This window comes from Pipra filicauda, unplaced genomic scaffold (genome assembly GCF_003945595.2).
Source record: "Pipra filicauda isolate LSUMZ 115617 unplaced genomic scaffold, ASM394559v2 scaffold161_size1661140_pilon, whole genome shotgun sequence".
Lineage (NCBI taxonomy): Eukaryota > Metazoa > Chordata > Aves > Passeriformes > Pipridae > Pipra > Pipra filicauda.
Window position 1 is genome coordinate 1,538,849 of NW_024104118.1, and position 16,013 is coordinate 1,554,861.

The 16,013-nt window shown below is 47.9% G+C and overlaps 1 protein-coding gene and 2 long non-coding RNA genes across 5 annotated transcripts in view; 1 reads left to right on the forward strand and 2 right to left on the reverse strand.

Moving 5' to 3' along the window:
• UBE2Q2 (ubiquitin conjugating enzyme E2 Q2) overlaps window positions 1–1,757 on the reverse strand; it is a 48,629-nt gene extending 46,872 nt beyond the window's left edge. The window contains exon 1 of one of the 2 annotated variants that reach the window (XM_027712179.2): window positions 1,383–1,757. In XM_027712179.2, the coding sequence (XP_027567980.1) occupies window positions 1,383–1,568 (186 nt within the window). In that variant the 5' untranslated portion in view covers window positions 1,569–1,757. The remainder of the gene's footprint in view (window positions 1–1,382) is intronic. The other variant, XM_027712181.2, reaches the window with a different exon arrangement.
• Window positions 1,758–2,158: 401 nt separating this feature from the next.
• Window positions 2,159–11,884, reverse strand: LOC113983244. 2 transcript variants are annotated; one of them, XR_003539036.2, is made up of 4 exons: window positions 11,702–11,884; window positions 5,520–5,648; window positions 5,058–5,204; window positions 2,159–2,651 (listed from the first exon to the last, which is right to left on the reverse strand). It is a non-coding gene; the product is annotated as an uncharacterized LOC113983244 (long non-coding RNA). The 2 variants fall into 2 exon arrangements; XR_003539034.2 differs by having other exon boundaries at window positions 5,058–5,648.
• Window positions 11,713–15,313, forward strand: LOC113983245. The gene is made up of 3 exons (XR_003539038.2): window positions 11,713–11,921; window positions 12,214–12,285; window positions 14,526–15,313. It is a non-coding gene; the product is annotated as an uncharacterized LOC113983245 (long non-coding RNA).
• The last annotated feature ends 700 nt before the right edge of the window (window positions 15,314–16,013 follow it).

A 16,013-nucleotide genomic window follows, 5' to 3' on the forward strand; every position in this document is an offset into this window, starting at 1 on the left:
AGAAACAGCCAAACTTCTCAGCAACGCACCACTTCCTACTGAATAAAAAATATTCACAGGAAGTCATGCAGTCCATCATCTGATGGGTGATGTCTGAAAACAAGAACACCGAACCATCTTGTTTATTTTACCATAAAAAACATCTTACGTCTTACAAGTATCCAGTAAAACAAACACCTGTCCCACGACCGCAAAACTGACTTCTCATGACAGTTAACTGTGAAACCTGAAAGGTCTGCTTAACAAGTCCCCTTTAACTTCATAAAGTTACTTTAAGGTAAGTGAGAATCTGATCAGGATTATTACTTGATTTGCCTGGTTTGCATGCACATTTTCATCTTTCAGTACTGAAATGTTCACACTTACATGAATGTTTCTATCTCCATGCTGTTTGAAACTTTCATGCAAAGACATAAAAGCAGTATCTTCCTCAAACCCAAACATGCTGGTTTCCCCTTAAGTTTTTCAGCTGAATAAGGCATATAAATTCACTTATAACTACAACCAACTCAATAAAAATGAACCTCCAGCACTTTCCTGTACATGACTCACAGACGCCAATATACTCAAGTCTTTTGGCAAGTTTAGGCCTTAAACTTCTAGAAAAACCAGAGTATTTTTACCATGTCACAACAACACCGAAAGTTTTATTCTTCAAGGGAAGAAAAAAAAACAACAAAAAACCAAACACAGCAGTGAGAAGAGCCAAAGCCCTCTGGAGGTATCAGTCCCTCAGGTTGGAGGCTGCTCGTGCCCCCTCACAATTCTGAGGGCACCGTTACGGTAACGCAGCCCCTCGGCGGCAGAGCTGGTTCAGTGTCACCCCTCTCAGAGGGCTCAGTGTCACCCCTCTCAGAGGGCTCAGTGTCACCCCTCTCAGAGGGCTCAGTGTCACCCCTCTCAGAGGGCTCAGTGTCACCCCTCTCAGAGGGCTCAGTGTCACCCCTCACACCCCCGCCGTCCCTGGGCCCCCCGGGCCGCCCCGCCCGGCCAGGCCCGGCCGTGTGGCGCACTCGGAGCCGCGCCCGCCCCCGCCGGGGCTCGGGGGAAACGCTCCCGGCGCCCCGCGAGGGACGGGGCGGCAGCGGGGCCCGGCAGCTCTGCCCGTCACCCCCCCGGGGCTCGGAGCCCCTTTGTTCCAGCCCCAAGCCCCGCGTCCTGCCCCCGCACCCGGATCCCCCGGAGGAGAGGCCGGGGCCGCCCGGCCGCTGTAACTTTTGTTGCGGTGGCGGCGGGGAGGGCGCTCGGAGCCCCGCGGGAGCGGCCCCGGCCCCCCCCCGTGCTGAGTCACCCCCGCGGGGCTGCGCCCCCTCCCCGCGCCCCGCGGACAATGGCGAGGGCGGGCCGTGCCCGGCCCTGCCCGCCCCGCGCGGCCCCCGCACCGTGATGTTGCAGTGGATGGTGAGCGGCGGCGGCGGCTGCGGGCTGGAGCCCGGCGGCGGCGGCAGCAGCACGAACTGGCAGTGGAGCTCGTCCAGCTTCCAGGAGACGATGCGGAAGCGCTCGTGGTCCTTGTCGAAGATGGACTCGAGGAACTTCAGCTCGGCCTTGAGCCCTGACACCGACATCCTGGCCTCATCTCCGGGCCCGGGCCTGCGCTGCCGCCGCCTCCCTCCGCCTGGGCCGGCCCGACCCTGGCCCCGGCCGCGCCTGCGGGGCGGAAGATGGCGGGGCCGGGGCAGCCCCAGCCGGCGGGGCACGGCGGAGCTCCCTTTGTACCGGCCTCCCGCGCCCGCTCGCTCGCTTAAAAGGGCAACAGCGCAGCGCGTCCCCCTTCCCTCCGCTCCCTCCCGGCGGGCCGGGCCAACCGCGCCACCGCCCCGCCCTCGCCCTGCCCTCCGCCCATAGCCCGGCCCCGCGCCCGGGACACGCGCACGGGCCGCGCTCCGCCCCGGCCCCGCCCGCCCTGCCCGGGGCACCGTCCTGCCCTCCCACCGTCCTGCCCTCCCACCGCCCTGCCCGGGGCACCGCTCCGTCCTGCCCGGGGCACCGCTCCGTCCTGCCCTCCCACCGCCCAGCCTGCCCTCCCACCGCCCAGCCTGCCCTCCCACCGCTCCGTCCTGCCCGGGGCACCGCTCCGTCCTGCCCTCCCACCGCTGTGCCCGGGGCACCGCTCCGTCCTGCCCTCCCACCGCTCCCTCCTGCTTCTCATCGCGCTTTTATTTTGCTGAGAAAAAACCTGCAGCTTGGGTTTGCCCTTGTCATCCCGGAGCCCTGCCAGTCCTCCAGCGCTCCTCGGGGTCAGTCGACATAAGAGAGGAATTCCTGTCCTGATATTTCTGGCAGATCATACAAATAAAATCTGGTTTTGGTCGTTGCAAGGCAGAGGCCAAGGAAAATTGTTACAGTTCCATTGAAGCTCCTCTATAGTTGTTTGTACAACATTTTATCCCCATACATCATAAAGCATGAAAGTAAAGTGAATACTCGCTACATTCAGAGATCAAGAGATGCTGCCTCTTCCTCACACTGGAAACATTTCTGCACCTTTATTTGTCCCTTCCCATCTTGGTTTTGCCAATAGATTGTTGTCAGCTCTGGGAACATGGATCAGCTCTCACATGGCATAAAGTGTGATACAAGCAATGGTGTTGCACTGTGTCCGTCTTGTTTCCCAACCAGCTTTTAATTAATGCAGTACACACATAAACCTGAAATAGAGAATTGCCTTTTTTTAATTGATATTTTATATAAATCTTTAACTCCAGACAAACTGGCAGCATTTCACAAACCACAAGCTGAATCTTGTCAAGCAGTGAGAACTCTAATCTTGATCCAGAGAAACAGTTATGCACATGCCCAACTCCAAGCAGATGGAAGTCTTACTGATTTGTGGGCTTGAAATCCTATCCTTCCAGCAAAGAGAGCTGCAAAGAACACCCTTTGCTACAAAAGGAGTCGGGAAGGATTGACACTGGTTAGATGCTCTGAATGAAAGATACCAGAAAGTCCACAGGGTTTTTTTAGGTATCATTTTAAATTCCGATTACACAGTGTTTGCAACTCAGCTTTCCTAGATGGGCTGAACTGTGTGTAGCTTAGACTGTACAGCCTGCAAAGTGAAGACAGAATGGATATGGCTGTTGTCTGTCAATACATCAACAGACAGGGCCAGGAACTTTGAGGGGTAAGGGGAGATTTAGCATAAGGGCAAACTACCTATAAATAAAGAGCAGAAGATGACTATACCTATTAGAAAAGGGAGGGCCTGGAAGAACCTCTCTATGGGAACACCAGAGACAAAACCAAACAAAGCAGACTTTGTCAGGCGTTACATGATGAGATGCATGAAACAGCAGAGAATGAATTTGGTGACTCAGCCCTCTTTCCCTCGTACGATGGGATTTGGGCCTGGAACGCCCCACTGCAGCTTCAGGTGGGAAGGCTTAGCAAGTTCAAACTGCACCTTTTGTCATACCTTACCATGCCTCCATCACTATCTCTGGTCTTCCATCCTCCTTGGCTCCTCATCTGTCTTCCCTCTCCTCTGCCTCTCCCCTGACTGTGACAGGGCATTTTTTTTGGCAGCTGTGCAGCCGAGAGGTGCTGGCTGAGGGGATGCCCCGCCTGCACTCGCTGGCAAGCTGGTGGAAGCCATGGGAACCTCTCCCAGCACCCACTGATCAAACAGTTTCCTGAGCATCTGGCAGGCCAAACAGATTGTTTGATTGGCCGAGTGTGTCCTGCAAGCCATATATTATTTATGTCTGGTCTACAACTTTCCCCAGCTCCTTCAGTCTGCCTTTTTGTTGCAGGCTTCAAGAAGCAACATGCAGCTGCACAGCCACCACTCCTCTGAATTCTGCTGCACTTCTCTGTATTTAGTAGGCATTGTGCAAGCTGCAACTGTCGCCTGTGAATTAGTTTCTGTGATAAGCCCTTGAGAACACATTGGGCCTGTCTCCTCTCTGGAATTCAGAGGCACTCCAGAGGTGTAAAGAGCTGTTTGTCATGTCTGACTCATTCCTGTTTCGTTCTTCAGGGACTTGCCATGGGACTTTGACATGAATCTCACCTTGGTTATAAGATGACTCAGGAAATCCTGAGTTTCTCAAAGACCAAAATGATTGCACACAGGGGAGGACCTGACAGCTCAAGGTAATAAAGGAAATGAATCTTAGTAAAGACCCTTGGGAGCACTGTATCAGATTCCAGTAGTTACAGATGCTCTTAAGTTCCCTTAATCTATATGGCCTTTTTTTCCCCACCTTTCTTCCTGCATTTACATCTTCTGATGAGAAGATCTCTGAGAGTTGTAATAAAAAACCACCAGCAGATTCCTCATTGCATTCTTGGGTGGAACTGGCAAGGAACAAGGAGGCAAACAGTCTAGACCAAAGTTGTCTTTCCTATTAGCTTTTAGTGCCAGCCCTGTCTCCAACAGATCAGGTAGGCATGTCCCTGGTGAGACACAAAGCCAGCAGCAAGGGGCAAAGGGAACTGAAGGAAAGATGAGCTCAGGATGACCCACTAAGAAGGACGTGAACTGAAATGTAGGATGAATGGGCTTTGATGAATAGTTGTTAGGGGCTTAAAGAAAGGCTTCTTAAGAGCACAGATGAATATCAGTTTATATTAGTCCTTTTCTTCCTGTGAATGCCTTTTCTAGGTTTCTGTATTTCCAGCTCTACCCCCGAGTGAAGCTCCTCTACATTCCAGTTGAGTGTTTGTGCCTAGCAGTGGGTTGATTTGTCTCTCTGAGAATGTTTTATGGGTTTGGTTTTGACCTCACTTCTCTCATTTACAGCCTTGCCCTTAGAAAGGCTCTTTCTGTTTCTAATAGCACTTTCCAGGCACTGCCATTTCAGGAATAGGGAAGGCCCAGATCTTTTGTAACCCTAAAGCTCATCAGACAGAGAAAGTAAAGGGTGAAGTTAATGAGCTGGGTGGGAGGAAGTGCAAATTGATTTTAATGATAGATGATGCAGTTTGATAATAGCTGATCCCGGGGTAGAACAGACACTTGAACTTTTTCACAGGTAGCAGCAGAACCTGAGAGTAGAAAAGACAAATTATACCTAACACCCATAAAGAGAAGGATAAGACAGGAACCTTACCTGAACCCTTGGGCAAAGGCAGAAAGAATTAAGAGGGTCCTGCTTTACCAAGATACAAGTCAAGCTGTCTTGCTTGCCAAAGCCAGGCTTTCACATCATCTTCTGAGCTCACAACACCAAAGTCATTGCTTCAATAATGAAGTCACCCTCAAAGCATTTGAGAAAAAACATACATCAGTGCATAAAAGCTGATGGAATGGCTGGACAATGCAGTTTCAAGAAGCATGGTATGCAGTGGGCATGGGATTGCTTAGTTCCTCAGTCACCTATACTTTTAAGGGCTTTAACATTTAAGGAATGGCATTTCAAAACCAATCTATCCTAGGGCAGCTTTGGACAGACAGGGATATCGTTGCCAAGATGTTCAGGGGTACGTGTCAAGGAGATGTCTGCAGGCACTCAAATACTATGGCTATGGATTTAACATTAAAAAAAAAAAAAAGAAATGTAGCATGATTTTACCCAGGATGGTCAGAGAGCAGTTTTCAGCCACAGTTCTCCCGAGTCCACCCCTGTGGCTGTCAGCAACTGAGGGAAGTAGGTCCCTTCTTTAGAATGTTTTTTCGTAGCCACTGAGGAGTGTTTGTAATCCTATAAAGGAAACAGCAATAACCTGTTGGTGAAAATTTCATGACTGTTTGTGGATTTGTAGTTCTGGCTATACTTATATCTATGACTGAAAAGTGTGTATTTCTGAGCAGCCAAAAGGTGAATAGTGTCTGCAAAGCGAGGGCAAAGGTGTGGGTTTTTTCTGTATGAAGGTTGTGAGAATTAATTTATCAGAAGAAAGGTGCCACAGGAGAGCAAAGCCATGTTAATCACAGTCTTGCAATGCTGCAGGTGGGGATTAGAATCCACTCTACAAACACATCAGAAACCAAACTCCCTGTGCATACTTTAAAACGCACAATGAGGGAATATTCCCGGTGCTCTCCTTTGTGGCTCACGCAGCTTCTTTAAACCAGATGAAAAACACATCTCTGAAAGCAATAAGGAGCCATACAGCCATATCTGAGGCACTCCATTTAATAAAATAACACAGGCTAGACAAAAAAGGAAAATGTGGTATCATTTTTTCGAACCCAGCTGGGTAAGGGAAGAGGCGACTTCATGGAGCTGTTCAGAGAGTAACAACACGCCTTCCCTGGACTCTTTAGGACTTGCACCTTTCCTTGGGGTCCACAGAGTATAAGCCTTATAGGGCTCAGCAAGCTTATCTCCCCTTGCCTTCACAGAAGCTTAAAAGGGATGTACAGGAGCAGAGGTCAGGTCCAGGTTCAGTCCTGCTAAACACATTTCTGGCTGGAGGGGGAGGCAGGGAAACGGGCAGATCCTCAGGTCAAGTGCTCACAGTGCTGAGATGCAATCCTAACCACAGCTGAATGCACAGCCCCTTCATCTCCCTTCTGATTTCTTATTTGGATAGGCAGTGCAGTAGTTAACTTTGTCTATATTTAAAATATCAGCACGAGGCATCTGAGTTGGCAGGCACTGAGATGAACTGGGCAGGTCAGAGGCATTGTTTCAGGTTCTGCAAGCACAGGCAGAAATCACCACATCCCTTAGCATGGAAAACGCAAATCAAAGGCATCTCAGCAACCATCCAGGGCTTCTCATTTAGTCTGATTTATCTCTTTTTGTAGGTAAGTTTAGATTTTGGGAAAGAAAGCGGTGCCTGTGGCTGTGCTGTCCCTGTTCAAACCCTCAACACACTCTGGTCCTGCACAAACACTAACCAGGCACAGGATCACTGCAAACCAGGCACAGGATGCAGCCTCACCTCATATGTGGGGAAAGTCAGACTGGTGAGGTAGATCAGCGGGGTTCCATCATTGGCTGATTTGGAGGTCGTAAGTGTCCACAGGTCAAGATCTACCAAGCCCTGGTATGGGATTTTTTTACATACTCTGCATCTAGTAACTTTTAAATATCAAGTGCAGAAAATTGAGCTTGGTAGATACAAGACTGGGGGAAAAGGGTGGGGAAGTACATCTGGAAAACTAACCCATGTATCTTTATGGGTGAAAGAAGGACAGAAAATATAAGACTTTTTTTTTCCCATTATAAAGATGGATGACTTGAAGTCATCTTTTCTCAGAATGACTGAGAAGAAGTCACGGAAAACAGCAGTCTCAGACTCAAATGCAAGACCAAACCTCAGAAAAGAATGACCCCAGAAATTACCATCCTGTAAATCTGACTCTTTTCCTGCTAGAAGCAAATTCTAAGCACAAAAAGCTGCTAAAACAGATGAAGGATAACAGAATCCTTATAAACTGCAGTTTATAAGGAAGGGAACCTCCTATAGACTTACAACATCAGTGAGTAAAAGGGAAGTAACAGAACCAATATACTTGGTTTTAAACAAACATTTGAAAGACTGCATCACAAAAGTCTGAATATAACATTAATTCACACCTCTTTTGACATAACAGCACCCACATAACTTGAGAACTGGCTGAAAAATTGTGAACAAGGAATAAAAATAGCAAATTACTGAGCAGGAAGAGGTACTTAATATGTTTAAAATGGATCGTGGTAGTGCTGTGTTAGAGTTGAGATCAAGACTTTCACTGTGATTTAGAAGATACTGTAGTTGATGAAATTATCTAATGACAGAGAGAGACATTTTGAATAGCAGTGAGAACAAGGAAATAATTCCAAGAGGTGCAGAAAAAAAATCAACTCCTTGATCTACAAGCCACAAATCTAGTGAATCCTGTTTCCTACAAATTGCATTTTTATTTCGCCATCTCACTGTATCCCACTTGGGCTCATTCTATAATCCCCCTCACCCTTTCCCAGTTCCTCCCCATGCCTCCACACTTCTTACTTTCCACAGGATTCTCCATATTTCCACCCACATTCACCACCTGTTTTGGCCAGGGGAGACAGAGCAGATGCTGTAGATTCTGGTTTCAGAATCTACCCTGGTAGATTTTATTGTGTTCCTTACGTAGAACAACTGTGATCTTGGCAGAAAATGATCAAAAATCAGAGCAAAGTGTGGCACTCAGAGGACAGGCTTCTGACATGAGACTTAGTAGGACTAAACAGCAGAGCTGGATTCTCAGATGCAGCCAATGTCCATTAGGATACTCCTTTACACACCCCAGTCCCAGCCCTGGCTTGCCCTCCCTTTAGCCTCAGGCACAACTCTGAGCCACCTCAGAACAACACAGAATGTGACACCTGCAAGAATGCAGAGTGTGGCAACAGCTCACCAGGGTGATTTTTTTTTTTTTCTAGACAAGAGTCTTAACTTGTCCCCTATCTGGCTGAGGAAGATTTATCTGGCTTGAAGAACCAGTCTCATAGAAACAGTTCTAACTAAGGGGTAGTCAAATAGGAATACACTATCCTCCCACAGGGACAGGAGGAGAGGAACAGGGCTGGAGGGAAGGAGTTAATGGATCTTTATAATCCCCTCCCTGCATTAGCACATGGTTGTATCATATAACCAATAGTACCTGGGGTTGCACAGTCCTGCATCTGTGCTCTGGCTCTCCAGATCTGCAGGCTACGAGCACTAAGCACTAAGCAAGGGATCTTGCTTCAGAGGGACCTGGACAAGCTGGATCCATGGGCTGATTCCAATGGGATGAGGTTCAACAGGGTCAAGTGCTGGGTCCTGCACTTTGGCCACAACCACCCCTGGCAGCCCCACAGGCTGGGACAGAGTGGCTGGAGAGCAGCCAGGCAGAGAGGGAGCTGGGAATTTGGATTGACAGGGAGCTGAACAGGAGCCAGAGTGTGCCCAGGTGGCCAAGAAGGCCAATGGATCCTGGCCTGGATCAGGAACAGCGTGGCAGCAGGAGGAGGGAAGAGATTCTGCCCCTGGACTCAGCGCTGGTGAGGCCAAACCTGGAGTGCTGTGTCCAGTTCTGGGCCCTCAGCTCAGGAGGGGCTGGAGCAGGTGCAGAGAAGGGCAACGAGGCTGGGGAAGGGACTGGAGCACAAGTGCTGTGAGGAGAGGCTGAGGGAGCTGGGGAAGCTCAGCCTGGAGAAGAGGAGGCTCAGGGGAGACCTCCTCACTCTCTACAACTCCCTGACAGGAGGGGGGAGCCGGGGGGGGTTGGTCTCTTCTCCCAGGAAGCAGCAGTAGGACAAGAGGGCTGGGTCTTGAGCTGTGCCAGGGGAGGTTTAGGTTGGATATTAGGAAAATTTTTTTACAGAGAGAGTGATCAGCCACTGGAATGGGCTGCCCAGGGAGGGAGTGGATTCTCCATCCCTGGAGGTTTTTAAGGTGAGACTGGATGTGGCATCAGTGCCATGGTCTGGGAACCACGGTGGTGTTGGATCAAGGGTTGGACTTGATGATCTCAGAGGTCTTTTCCAACCCAATTGGTTCTATGATTCTATTATTTAGCACTGATATAGAGAAGAAGCAAGAAAAATGAAATTAGGCCAGGAAGAGGAAAACATAACCTGAATGTTGGCCCACTGTGGCAGAAGAGCCTCTAGAAATCCCTGAGGAAGCAGTGCCATAGCCCAGAAGAGCTGCCAGGAGTGGCCAATGAGCGGGGACAGGAGTGGCCCAAGGTGGGGAAGGCCAAGGGGCAAGGCTGTGGTTTCAGGGGGGCATGGCTGGATGAGGTGATCTGGAGGGAAGAAGTGTTGATCAGAGGCTGTTTGTGAGCCGGGCCTGTCCCGGGGTGTCCGGGGTGGTCCCGCCGCAGGTGCCCCAGGTGTGTCTGCTCCTGCCCCGGGTGTCTCCTCACCTGCCCCAGGTGTGTCCTCACCTGCCCCAGGTGTGTCCTCACCTGCCCCAGGTGTCTCCTCACCTGCCCGGCGTCTCCTGAGCACAAAGCGCCCTCCGGCGCCGGGAGCGCGCCCTGCAGGACAACAGGGATTCACTGTCCCCATCCCCGCCTGTTCCCTGCCGGAATTAATTACAGTTATACAGGAATATTAACAGCTAATACGGGAAATATCCCTCCGGGGGCCTGCTGCCACATTTATGGCTGACCATAAATTCTTATTCATTCTTCGTGTCAATCACACTATTTAATAAAATGTTTTCAGGGATGAGATTGTGTCTTTTTGTCCAGGTGCTCTGAAATCAGCAAAATCAATGGCACACCCATCAATTTATCTTTGAAATTGGACAAAGGCTTATGCCTTCCTCTCCAGGTAAGGAAATTAGCCAGGAAGGTTTTAAAATCATTTTTCCCTTCACAAAATATTAACTTTTTACAGGAAGGGCTTTTAGAAACACACAGTCATTTACCAGCTGGTGGAGCTCAGCAAACAGCAGGAAGATTTGTCCACAAGCATTCTCTGAATTGGAAGCGAATTATGACTCAGCCACCTTTATTAACCTTTTGCTTTTATTTTCACAACAGCTTATATGTTTGGGATCTTATTTCCCCCCCCCTGCTGGCAGAAAGCATTACAAATGCACTGAGTCCACAGTGGAGTTGCTACCACCTCCAGCTGTTGAAGTTCTATGGAACGGGTCTCCTCAGCACAAATCCAGAGCAGATGCAAATGTCTGACCTTCTAGAACAGCTACAACAGATGTGCAGCCAGTTATCAACCGCTGAAATTAGTCAAAGCATTAACCCACATCTCTCATGACACCAAATATGAATTATAAGCTGGGAATACATGGGCTAAACCACCTAATTCTGATAAACAGCCCACTGACCTCCAGTGGGAACCTGCCCACTGAGTCCAGCAAGCCTTGAATGAGGCCAACACGTAAAACATCACATTATCTTTCAAATGCATTTGCAACAGGAACTGGATATTCAACACTGACACCTGTTCAAATTTCACAAATCGTGGACTCAGCTAAAAGAAGTTTTAAAACCCCCAGATCTTCAAACTAAAATACATGTAGTGTTTCTTAATTTGTCACCCTTTTTTTTTTTTTTTGGTTTTCTTAAGACATAAGGATATTTTCACACTTTTCTTAGCACTTTGGGTGCTAAAACATACCTTAAAATTAAATCAGAAATTCTTAAATACTTAATCCAGGAACTGAGAAAAATACAAAATGCCTTCTGAAGAGTTATATTAAGTTGGTTATTTAATTTGGGAGCATGAATATTTCTGCTAGAAATTATGATCAAACTTCTATAATTTCTAGAGTCAGAAAAAAATTATTCTTCTCATACAGTCAAGAGAATTAAGAGCTGTCCAGTGTCCTAAGTACTGGAACAAACTATGAAAAGCATTATTCTAATGCTTTTTCAGGTTGCAGAAGCAGAGACAGTGATGGGATCTAATCAAGCATTAGTTTGCCAACATATCCTCTTAAAAACTTCTGCTTGGACTCTCTTTAGGCCATTCCTGTGCCAGTAATTTTTATGACTGTGAAACACACACACTGATTTGGCTTAACCAAAGCAACTAAAGGTTTTACTGGGCCACATCACTCTCACACTGGAAAAAACCTGATGTGTAAGCTTAGCTCCAGGCATACAAGCAGTGCCATAGAAAGAGTTGGAATTTAAGCACATACTTTATATTAAAAGCAAATGCTCAACTGTTTTGCTGGATCAAGAGCTGTAAGTCTTAGTGATGCCGTGGTTTCTATGACGACTAAGTATGATATTACATGAAGGATTATGACTTAAAGGAACACTATTACATCTGGCCTTTTCAACTGACGTGCTCCCCGTTTATCCTGTACATACCTCGTGTACAAATCTGCTTGTCTCTGTGGAGCCACTGAGCCCAGGACCAGGTGGAATGCAAGTGAAGAACACTGCTCCACTCTCTACACCTGCAGATTTCAAGGAGAAAAACTAAATTCAGACTCAGGGCTGCACTATCCTTTCAGGCACAGCTGCAGCCCAGGAGCCTGCTGGTAGCTGAGGGGGGGCTGCAGCAGCAAGGCAAGAAAACAAATGCCAGGTAGGAAGTAAAGTAGCAGTGAACCCACACTCCCTCCCTGCAGAGCCCTCACGCCCTGGCACAGTTCCCTGCACCCACAGCCTGTCCTATGGGGTTGGCTCCACATCCTGCTGAAGACTGGAGCACCTGTGGAATTCCTAATTAAACTCTGGTTCAAGCAGGTCTCACCTCCACAGGCTCCTTTCCCATCCCAGCAGTGAGCTCTGCTGGTTCCCTGCTCCTCAGACCTGAACACTGCAGAAACTCCACTCCACCCTTGCTTTCTGATTAACTCATTCTCCATTTGGCTCAGCTGGGAACATGTTTGATCTCCTGGAGACACACTCCAGCCAGCTCCATGGTCCTCAGTGATCTCTGCAAACAGGTACTTTCTTCCCTTGGGAGTAGGTGCCAAAAGCAATTCCATAAGGCTCAGTACTAAAAGCTAGCCCAGACCAGCTAGTTTGGAACAGGGTAGGAAATACCCAAGAAAAAGTAAACTCTCTCACTGTCCAGGGTGTACAAAGAGCATTCTGCTTTTTAACTGAGAACGATTAAAAACCCACCCCTGCAGCCCTCCAGCAGCCAGAAGGCTGCAGCACACTCTCAGCTGCTCATGTGCTGTTGCCCACATTCATGTCGGCTGCTTGCAGCCATTTTGGGTAGGAATCTCTTCTTCTCTGTCTCCCTGTCTCATTTTCAGAGAGCAGCCTGGCTCTGGGCTGCTGTGCATTCAGGACACACCGGTTCACCTGCTACTTTTACAGGCAAACGAGCCAGTGTTGCAAATGTGTTCAATGGCCCTTTTAAGTACATGGCTGGCTCTGCAGCAAACAGCTCCCTTTAGATTAGGATAAATGCTTTACCAGGGAGATTAGTGCCACTGCACTTGTGAAGTCATGATATTCCCTACAAATAAAATCAGTGACTATAAATAGCCAGAACATCTTCCATTCTATGAGATTATGAGTTTCTTGCTTACAAAACAGATGAGCTCATTGAGAGATAATTTCGTGATAGCCAGATAGCTTCAACATAAGATTGAGCCCATCATCATTAGTACAATTAAAGCTCCTTTTTATACCAGTAAAATAATTGATGTGCTGATAAACTGCCTCGGTTCATTGTTACTGCAATATCCACAGCTGCTCTGAACACATCTATGTAATCAATATGGCCCACTAAAAGGTTTCTAAATGAGTTAACTCTTCCAGGAATCAGCCAGATTTCTGAGGGACTATCATGCTTTTTGTTCTGTGGGGTTTTTTTATTTACAGAGGCATTAAGTCCAATAACAAGCTGATCACACACACTCGAGCAGAGCATAATATGAATGTCACATGCCATTATTGTAATGGAAGTTGAGCCAGGGAACCTGGCCTGGAGGCTACTTTTCCCATATTAAAAAAATACCTACCCAAACCTGCATCACTGTGACAGAACTGGGTTAGGGAGTGACTGTATGTGCGGTCCCACTGGCAGAGCACAGCGTGCCATGAGGGACAGGAGAATGGCAGCCAAAGACAGCGAGCTCCAACTCCAATTCAGCAGCAGCCCGAAAAGCAGCTCCCAGAATAGCCCCAGAAACGTGATCAAAAGGGCCTGTTCTGCCACCATGCTAAGCTGCAGGCCAGCATTTCACACAGACTGGGGCTCCAGTCTCCCTGTCCCTCTGTGGTGCCACTGTCCCCCCTCGCCGTGCTGCAGGTACAGACAGCAGCTCCCAGGGCAGCTGAGAACTGAATTCCTGTGTAAAGGGTGTGGCTGTAGGTACAGTCATCAAGTTCCTGCCCTGGCTTTCTGGGATAGGTTAGAAACATTCTCAGGAGCCACAGAAGATCTCTCTAAATGCCCAGCTTTACTGCAGAAGAAGAAACAAATCTCTCAGGTCAGCCTCTCCCTGCCCTGCTTCAAGGGAAGACAAGCCTGCACACATTTGTCAGGGGGTTTGGAGCTTTTGTTGTTGGCTGCAATTAAAAACCCCAACTAAAACTGCAAAGCTTTGTTAACCTTCTATGAGGCAAATGTTTGAACTTCAGACTTACTCATCCACAAATCTCCTTTCTGAATCAAATACTTCCATTTCATGTACTTGCCACATTCTGGAGATAAAGGTTTTTTAGCAGCTGCAGATACCCAGGCAGAAGCACTCACTCCTTCCTGATGCCTGCAGCATTCCATGAGAACTCCACAGTGTGAAATACAACTGCCCAGTCTCCTCTCAAAGTTTCCAGCAGGCAGCCACATACCCAGCAATAATGCTGGGTCCTGCACATGCATTAGAGGAGCTACAAATAGATATCTTTTCCCACTTAAAAGTAGCCATCACATCCATATAGATGATCGTGGGGGCCAGGCACTGATTTCTTCTTGACCTAAACACAGCTTTACACTTGTTTGTTGCTGTCTGCTGCTGATAGAAATGCAAAATGGCCACTCTGCATTTCCCATGCTGAAACACAAACCTTTAATGAGTTCATTTTGAATTGCTCCTCAAAGACCAGGCAGAGATGGTAGTAGGATGTATAGCTTTAAATAACCTGTCAAAATCCTTTTAGGAAACAAAATAGCACACATTTTTGAGAGGTTTCCATCTGTCTGAATTTCTAATTTGTTTTTTTGCAGCTCACACAGCTCAGATGGGATTTAGCTGAGAATCCATATCCTGAAGCTGGGTTTCTGAAGTTTTCTTCACACCAGGATACCAGGATGGTACCTGCATAACCTAATCCTTAAGCTGCTGAACTGCAGCTCAGGCCTCCTGGCTCCTCTCTGCCTTCTTCAGATAAGGAGGGTCACCCAGCCCCAGATCCCAGTGCTCCCAGACAGGCTGTTCCTGAACAGCCCCTGCAGCAGTTCCTCAGTGCCAGGTACAGCCGCAGGGGAGCAGCTGGTGACAGGGACACAGCACAGCCTGGCTCTGGCTGATGGATGCCTCTGGCCACCTTAGCCCTCCACCATTCCTGGAGGTCCTGGTAAAGCTCAAAGAGGCCCTGCAGCTACGACAGGCCCAGCTCTCAGCTGGCCCAGGTGGTCAGCACCAGGTGGTGTTAGTTGGTTTGATTTTAAATCCCTTTGGAGATTGTTTACAAAGGCTTTGTGGTCCATGAGAAGGCCCACACCACTTTTAAGGGTGGTGTGGCCAGAGGCAGTGAATTCCTCCTTGCTTCGGTTGTAGAACTCTGCCTTACAGTTCCCATCCAGGGAAGTGAGCCAAAGACAGCTGCCTCTTCCAAAGAAAGGCCCTGTGGAGGCTGCATCGCCCTCTGATGTTTTGAAATTTCCAGTGGACCACATCAGTCGCTGAGAAGTGAGAAGTGGCATCTAAACTCAACCTTTCACCAAGAAGTAGAACATCATCTGTGGCTGGGATACCATCTTGTTTCAAAAATCCCACATCTGTCAGAATCCTTTTGGCTCCTATTAAAACATATATTGACTAAAAATAGTTGCTTGTTTCCTGTTGTTTCAGTTAGTTTGCTCTGGGTACCTGACAGCATTTTGCAGAGTTCCACTGTTTCCCCAAGGCTGTCAGTCAGTTTTCCCTGTTGTTTGTGTGGGCTTTTCACACACAACACAGAAGAGGAAAACATTAAAAAAAAAAAAAGGGAGGGGGGAAATGTGATTATAATCCACTTAAAGCAGCCAGCAGGGGGGTGTGCAGTACCCAGAACTTTTTTAAAAAGTGAATGCATTTCAAATTTACTGTCCCTATTTAGCTGCAGAAGGCAGTCTCTGTAACAAAAGTTAAGAGCACAAGTTGTCAGCCCATCACCATCTCTGGCAATTTCAAAATCAGCTGAAGAAACACAGTTTCATCTCTATGGATTAAATGATGTATGGCTACATTGGTTAAATGAGCCCAAGAAGTCAGTGATCAACATAACTTCTGCCTAGTACTTACAATTTTAGAAACAGAAAAGTGTTAGTCTTTTTAGGATGGAAAAAAAAGTATGTAGTTATCAAGACAAGAAAGCCAGAACTTCTGGATTTTTTTTCCCCAGTAATTGATAACTAGTTCTATTATTTACAGATCTTTAGTTTTACTTCTGTTGCTTTAATCAGTTGTGAGCTTCAGCCCCCAAAGGTAAGATCTGCACCCATCCAAAGAGG